This window comes from Chiloscyllium plagiosum, chromosome 28 (assembly GCF_004010195.1).
Source record: "Chiloscyllium plagiosum isolate BGI_BamShark_2017 chromosome 28, ASM401019v2, whole genome shotgun sequence".
NCBI lineage: Eukaryota > Metazoa > Chordata > Chondrichthyes > Orectolobiformes > Hemiscylliidae > Chiloscyllium > Chiloscyllium plagiosum.
The window spans coordinates 47,318,972-47,327,390 of NC_057737.1; the positions used below are offsets into that span (position 1 = coordinate 47,318,972).

The 8,419-nt window shown below is 45.3% G+C and overlaps 1 protein-coding gene across 6 annotated transcripts in view; it reads right to left on the reverse strand.

Annotated features, from left to right (window-relative positions):
* ncf1 (neutrophil cytosolic factor 1) overlaps window positions 1-8,419 on the reverse strand; it is a 95,597-nt gene that overhangs the window by 30,184 nt on the left and 56,994 nt on the right. For all 6 annotated transcript variants that reach the window (XM_043718847.1, XM_043718848.1, XM_043718849.1 and 3 more), the window contains one exon: window positions 5,891-6,013. In XM_043718847.1, coding sequence (XP_043574782.1) covers window positions 5,891-6,013 — 123 coding nt within the window. The remainder of the gene's footprint in view (window positions 1-5,890; window positions 6,014-8,419) is intronic.

Here is an 8,419-nt window from a genome sequence, read left to right on the forward strand (position 1 = left end):
TGGGAGCGGGGAGAGTGAGGAGCTGAGTGGGAGCGGGGAGAGTGAGGAGCTGAGGGGGAGCGAGGAGTTGAGTGAGAGCGGGGGGAGCGAGGAGTTGAGTGAGAGCAGGGAGAGTGAGGACACGAGTAAGAGCGGGGAGAGTGAGGACCTGAGTGGGAGCAGTTGAATTGCACTCTCAGAAGGCGAGTGAACCGATATATTTGGGCAGCAGCTGAACCTGAGACACAACACGCGTAGTGTCTGCCACCCACCCACCTCCTCTAACCAAAGTAAACACTCTGTGGTGTATTGATAAGGTCAGGCTTTTCTATTTTTTATTGTTGTGTGAATGGTAAAAAGTTTTCATTCTTTTTTATTTACCTAAGTTAAGACTAAGTTAAGCTTAAGATTAAAAATAGCAAGAGATCGCAGACCCCTGTTATGCTCCTCTTGCTCAATGTGGGAGCTCTTGGACGCGGCTGGTGTCCCTGACTCGGTCATGTGCACGAAGTATATCCAGCTGCAGCTCTTGTTTGACTGCATGATGGCTCTGCAGCTGCGATGGACTCACTGTGGCGCATCCGCGATGCTGAGGAGGTCATGGATTGCACGTTTAGTGAATCGGTCACATCGCAGATTCAGATCACTGAGGGAGAAAGGGAATGGATGACCAAAAGGCAGAGAATGAGCAGGAAGGCAGTGCAGGTGTCCCCTGCGTTCACCTCCCTCTAAAACAGGTATATCGTTTTGGATACTGTTGGGGGAGATGGCTCACCAGGGGAAGGCAGCAGTAGCCAGGTTCATGGCACCGCTGTACAGAAGGGTGGGAAAAAGAATGGAAGAGCTATAGTTATAGGGGATTCAATTGGAAGGAGAGTAGATAAGCAGTTCTGTGGTTGAAAATGAGACTACTGAATGGTATGTTACCGCCCAGGTACACGGGTCAGGGATGTCTCAAATCGGCTGCAGAACATCTGAAGAGGGTGGGTGAACAGCCAGTCATTGTGGTGCATATAGGCACCAATGATATAGGTACAAAATGGGATGAGGTGCTACAGCAGAATTTAGGGAGTTAGGAGCCAAGTTAAAAAGTAGGACCTCAGAGGGAGTAATCTCAGCATTGCTACTTGTGCCACATGCTAGTCAGAGTAGGAATTAAAGGATAGGCAGGATGATTGCGTGGCTTGAGAGATGGTGCAGGGGGGAGGGGTTCAGTTTTTTGTGATATTGGGACCGGTTCTGGAAGAGGTGGGACCATTACAAATTGGATGGTCAACACCTGGGCAGGACTGGAACCAATGTCCTTGGGGGTGTTTTTGCTAATGCTGTTGGGGAGGATTTAGATAATGAAGTCAGTGTGACTAAGGGGAAGAGTAGGCAGGGAGCAGATGATGAATGCAAAGGGACTGGTGGTCTGAGATGCATTTGTTTTAATGTGAGAAGTATAGTAGGTAAGGCAGATGAACTTAGGACTTGGATTAGTATCTGGAGAATTATGTTATTGTTATTACTGAGACTTGGTTGAGGGAAGGACATGATTGGCAATTAATTATCCCAGGATATCGATGCTTCAGACAGATAGAGAGGGAGATAAAAGGAGTGGAGGAGTTGCATTACTGGTCACAAAGGATATCACAGCTGTGCTAAAGGAGGGCACCATGGAGGGCTCGAGCAGTGAGGCAATATGGACCGAGCACAGAAATAGGAAGGGGGCAGTAACAATGTTGGGACTGTAATGCAGGCCTCCCAACAGCAAGCGGGAGATAAAGGTACAAACATGTAAACAGATTATGGAAAGATGTAGGAGCAACAGAGTGATAGTGATAGGAGATTTTAATTTTCCTAACATTAACTGGGATTCTCTTAGTGTTAGAGGTCTAAATGGAGCAGAATTTGTAGGGAGCATCCAGGAAGGTTTTCTAGAGCAGTATGTATATAGTCAAACTCAGGAAGGGGCCATACTGGACCTGGTGTTGGGGAATGAGCCCGGCTAGGTGGTTGAAGTTTCAGTAGGGGATTACTTTGGGAATACCGATCACAATTCCGTAAGTATTAGAATACTCGTGGACAAAGACGAGAGTGGTCCAAAAGGAAGAATGCTAAATTGGGGGAAGGCCAACTATACCGAAGAAGCTGGATGTGGATTGGGAGCAGCAGTTTGAAGGTAAATCCACATTTGATATGTGGGAGGCTTTTAAAGAGAGGTTGATTAGAGTGCAGGATAGACATGTTCCTGTGAAAATGAGGGATAGAAATGGCAGGTTAGGGAACCATGGATGACAAGTGAAATTGTAAGACTAGCTAAGAGGAAAAGGAAGCATACATAAGGTCTAGGTGACTGAAGACAGGCAAAGCTTTGAAAGAATATCAGGAATGTAGGACCAATCTGAAACAAGAAATTAAGAGGGCTAAAAAGGGTCATGAAATATTTTTAGCAAACAGGGTTAAGGAAAATCTCAAAGCCTTTTATTCATTTATAAGGACCAGGAGGGTAACTAAGGAAAGGGTTGGCCCACTCAAGGACAAAGGAGGAATGTTGGCATGGAGTTGGAGAAAATGGGTGAGATTCTTAGTGAGTATTTTGCATTGGTATTCACCCAGGAGAGGGACATGATGGATGTTGAGGTTAGGGATCGATGTTTGATTACTCTCGATCAAGTCGGCATAAGGAGGGAGAAAGTGTTGGGTATTCTAAAAGGCATTAAGGTGGACAAGTCCCCAGGTCTTGATGGGATCTATACCAGGTCACTGAGGGCAGCAAGAGAGGAAATAACTGGGGCCTTTACACATATCTTTGCAGCATCCTTGAACACAGGGGAGGTCCCAGAAGACTGGAGAATTGCTAATGTTGTCCGCTTGTTTAAGTAGGGTAGCAGAGATAATCCAGGTAATTATAGACCAGAAGGCCTGACATCAGTGGTAGGGAAGCTGCTGGAGAAAATACTGAGGCTTAGGATCGATTCCCATTTGGAAGAAAATGGGCTTATCAGTGATGGACAACATGGTTTTGTGCAGGGAAGGTCATGTTTTACCAATTTAATGGAATTCTTTGAGGAAGTGAAAGTTGATTGATGAGGGAAGGGCTATAGATGTCATATACATGGACTTCAGTAAGGTATTTGATAAGGTTCCCCATGGTAGAGAAAGTGAAGTCGAATGGGGTCCAGGGTGTACTAGTTCAATGGATAAACAACTGGCTGGGCAGCAAGAGACAGAGAGTAGTAGTTGAAGGGAGTTTCTGAAACTGGAGAACTGTGACCTGTGGTGATCCACAGGGATCCGTGTTGGGACCACTGTTGTTTGTGATATACATAAATGAAGGTCAAATCCTTCAATGCATTTCCTTCAAGAGACTGCTTTCCCTCACCAACACATGCTTCCCAATCTGAAACTACAATATTGCATTATGTTATTAAAACTTGTCCCAAACTCTGAAATGGGGAAAAGGATTCAGGAAAAAGGAGCATAGTTATGAACTTCTTGTCCCAATATCTGAGCCTTCGATAAGTTATCTAAAGCAAAATCATGACGAAGTATGAGCTTGGGAGACTGGTTAGCAAAGCGCAGCAGGTCAGGCAGCATCCAAGGAACAGGAGAATCGACGTTTCAGGCATAAGCCCTTCTTCAGCAATGAGGAAAGTGTGTCCAGCAGGCTAAGCAACACATTTTCAGCTCTGATCTCCAGCATCTGCAGTCCTCACTTTCTCCTTGAAGATTTTAACCTACTGCGAATCCTCTTACAAGGATGCCTTCCTTGAAGAAGCTCTCTTCCTCCTTAGCCTGCTGGACACACTTTCCTCATTCCTGAAGAAGGGCTTATGCCCGAAACGTCAATTCTCCTGTTCCCTGGATGCTGCCTGACCTGCTGCGCGTTTCCAGCAACACATTTTCAGCTCTGATCTCCAGCATCTGCAGTCCTCACTTTCTCCTCACCAGGATATTGCCTAGTATGGAGAGTGCTAGCAAGGAAGACAGGTTGAATAGATTACAATTATTTTCGTTAGAAAGTCGGAGGTTGGGAGGAACCTGATTGAGGTCGACAAAATTGTGAGAGATATAGACAGGGTGGATAGCAAGAAGCATTTTCCCAGAGTGGGGGACTCAATTGCTAGGGGTCACAAGTTCAAAGTGAGAGGGGAAATTTCTTTATGCAGAGAGTGACAGGTGCCTGGAATGCTTTGCCAGTGGAGGTGGTAAATGTGGGCACGGTAGAGTCATTTAAGATGTATCTAGACAGATACATGAATGGGCAGGGAGCAGAGGGATACAGACCCTTAGAAAATAGGCTTGGAGGGCCGAAGGGTCCGTTCCTGTACTATAATTTTCCTTGTTCTTTGTCCTATTCATACATTCTAATCATCCAACACCTCCTCTTCTGTGAGATGGACTGTTCCCAATGTATCACCACAAACTTCCCGAAGTTCCCAAGTCTTCATGTCTTTCCCCATGGTAAACACCGAGGAGAAATATTCATTGAGAACCTCGCCCACCTCCTGCGGTTCTACCCATATTGCCATTATGAAGTGTTTGCTAAGTTGAGCTTTTACAACTCAGAAGAAAGGCCAGATGTCAGAAGAAATAAATCCATACCACCACTTTCCCTCCAAGCCACTCACCATCCTAACTTGGAAATATATTGCCGTTCCCTCAGTGTCACTGAGCCAAAATCCTGGAATTCTCTCCCTGAGGACAATTGGGTCAATCCACAGCACATGGACTACAGGGAATCAAGAAGGCAGCTCACCACCTTCTCAAGGGGCAACAAGGATTGGACAATAAAGGGTGGCCCAGCTAGCGACACTCACATGCCCTGGATAAATAAAAAAAAAAGCAAGTGTCTATTTATCCCATGCTTTATAATTGATTCTAGCATTTTCCTCAGTCTATAGCTCCTTATTTTCTCTCTCACCAGCAATGGCCACATCCCATGAATGAATTTTTCAAAGATGTATTGCTTAGCAGCCATAAAGTTGTGAATGTCAGATAAAGATCAATGAGATAGTCCGTGTCTGTGTGTCTCCGAGAAAGACAGAGTGAATTACAGATAGTCACAGAATGGAAATGCTTACAACCTCGTCAGTCAGTTCAGAAATTAAAACCGTCTTATGGCACAGTGGTAGTACCCTATCCTCTGGACTAAGGGGCCTACATTCAAGTCCCATCTGCTACAGAGGTGTGTATCTTTGAACAGATTGATGCGTAAAAACAGGTTTTTTAAAAAATTAAAGATTGAAATAAAAGTGATACTTCACCAGAGTGTATTTAAGCAATATTGCTGGGAAAAAATGGATTTTTTCCATCTACAATTCCAACTTGTCTTATGTGTACCTTTATGTGTGTAATAAACTTATGTGCTTTTGTTAACTCTACAACAGGGGTGGAGGAAAGGGTATGAGTACACTGTAGTTCAAAGTGGCATATACTGTAATTCCATTCTTGGCTATCGGCCTTTTATTGTAGCTGCAAGGTCTGTTGTGTTATTGTAAAAGATTCCAGGTACTCCTAGGGATTACTACTTTTGCTGCTGAGTCCCATTAAGTTCTCCAGTTCGAGGAAGTAAAGAGGTCTACCATGCTTCATTGAGACTGTATCTAATTAACAGTGAGATGGGGGTTAGAAATGCCCCAGCATCCACCAACTTCATATCCATGGACCAGGCCTGTTCCCATTGCAGACCCCAGGCTCTGCTTTTCAAGGGAAAGACCCCAAATCCCAGGGCAAGATGGAGCCATGATCAAAAATGCCACCATCCCTCTTTGTCCTGAATTTTGAACTCAGGAAACGGCCATTCCCAGAGAGGGACAGGCAGGAAACTCAGCCCCTGTAACTGGATGGTCAAAGTAAACGGAGCCAGCTTTCTGCAAAGTGATGACATAGCGTTGTATGTCCTAGAGAAAGCAGACCTTCTTACCATTTTCACTTTTCTCCACAATCTCGACAGTGTCTCCTGTCTGAACATTCATTTCGTATTTGGAATTCTTCTTATAGTCCGCGATTGAGCGATAGGTTTGGAGTAAAATTGGACCCGTGATTGCTAGAATGAGAGAATCCTGTTAACACGACAGATTAAGACAAACCATTGATAATGAAAAGATTCATCAATTTTGTGAATATAATGCACTCCTACTTCTCACAAGTGGCGCAAAATACATATGTAATAGAACATAGAACAGTACAGCACAGTACAGGCCCTTCAGCCCGCAATGTTGTATCGACCTTTAATCCTAGTCTAAGACCAAACTAGCCGACAGACCCTTCATTTTACTAGCATCCATGTGCCTATCCAAGAGTTGCTTAAATGTCCCTAATGTACCTGACTCTACTACCACTGCTGGCACTGCGTTTCATGCACCCACCACTCTGTCCCTCTGACATCTCCCCTGAACCTTCCTCCAATCACCTTCAAATTATGCCCGCTTGTAATAACCATTTCTGCCCTGGGAAAAAGGATCTTGCTGTCCACTCAATCAAGCTTCTCATCATCTTGTACACTTCTATCAAGTCGTCACTCATCCTTCTTCCCTCCAATGTGACAAACCTTAGCTCCCTTTCCCTCAACCTTTCTTCATAAGACATCACCTCAAGTCCAGACAGCATCCTAGTTAATCTCCTCAGCACCCTCTCTAAAGCTTCCACATCCTTTCTATAATGAGGCAGCCAGAACTGAAATCAATATTCCAAGTGTGGTCTAACCAGGGCTCTATAGAGTTGCAGCATAACCTCACAGCTCTTAAACTCAATCCCCCTGCTAATGAAAGCCACCACACCGTACACCTTCTTAACAACACTATCAACTTGGGTGGAAATTTTGAGAGATCTACGGATATGTACACCAAGATCCCTCTGTTCCTCCACACTGCCAAGAATCCTGCCTTTAACCCTGTTAAGCTGCATTCAAATTCAACCTTCCAGAGTGAATGACTTCACACTTTTCCAGGTTGAACTCTATCTGCCACTTCTCAGACCAGCTCTGCCTCCTCTCAATATCCCATTGCAACCTACCACAGCCCTTCACACTATCTACCACTCCACTAATCTTTGTGTTATCGGCAAACTTACTAACTCACCCCACCACTTCCTTATCCAAGTCATTTATAAAAATCACAAAGAGCAGAGATCTCAGAACGCATCCCTGTGAAACACCACTGGTCACTGAACTCCAGGCTAAATACTTTCCTTCTGTCTTCTATGGGCCAGCCAATTCTGTATCCAGACAGACAAATTTCCCATGCCTCCTTGGTTTCTGAATGGGCCTATCATGGGGAACCTTATCAAACGCCTTGCTAAATCCATATACACCGCATCCACTGCTCTACCTTCATCAATGTGTTTTGTCACATACAAACTACGGTTTTCCAATAAATCATAAATGCTGTCTCTCAAAATCATCTCCAATAATCAGCCCACCACAGTTTTGAGACTGACTGGTCTGTACTTCCTAGGATTATCCCCTATTCCCTTCGTTGAACAAGGGAATAAAATTTGCCACCCTCCAATCATCTGGCAGTACTCCACTGACAGTGAGGACACAAAGATCATTGCTAAAGGCAAAGTAATCTCCTCGCTTCCTGTAGTAACCTTGGGTATATCCTGTCTGGCCTAGGGGACTTGTCTATTCTTATGTTTTTCAAAATTTCCAGTACAGCCTCCTCCTTAACATTAACCTGTTCAAGCAGATCAGCCTGTTTCACGCTGTCCTCACAAACAACAAGGTCCCTCTCACTAGTGAATACTGAAGCAACGTATTCATTAAGGACCTCCCCTACCTCCTCAGACTCGAGGCCCAAGTTCCCTCCACTATCCCTGATCGACCCTACCTTCACTCTGGCCATCCTCTTGTGTAGGATTGCTTAGGGTTTTCCTTAATCCTACCCACCAAGGCTTCTTCATGCCCTGTTCTAGCTCTCCATTCTTCAATTCCATCCTGGCTACCTTGTAATCCTCGAGAGCCCCGTCTGATCCTTGTCTCCTCAACCTTAAGTAAGCTTCCTTCTTCCTCTTGGCTAGATGTTCCACATCCCTTGTCATCCAAGGTGCCTTCACCCTACTATCTCCTCCTCACTTCAGTGGGACAAACCTGTCCAGTGCTGTCAGCAAGGGCTTCCTAATAACCTCCACATTTCGCTGAGAATACAGGGGAACCTCAATTATCCGATCGTGATGGGCGGGCTCTATTTCGTTCGGATAATCGATTATTTGGTTAATTGATTAAATGCCTTTCCCCGGGGCTCGGAGTTTTTAAAATCTGCTCCCTGTTCAGGAGACTGCAGCAGCACACAGCAAGTGAGACCCTGCCCCAAACCGCACCCCCTCCCCCAACCATGTCCAAAACCGACCCCTCCCCCAACCCCGTCAAACACCGCCCCCGCCCCCCAACCCCGTCCAACACTTCTCCACACCCCAACCCCGTCCAATACCGCCCTCGCCCCCCAACCTCGTC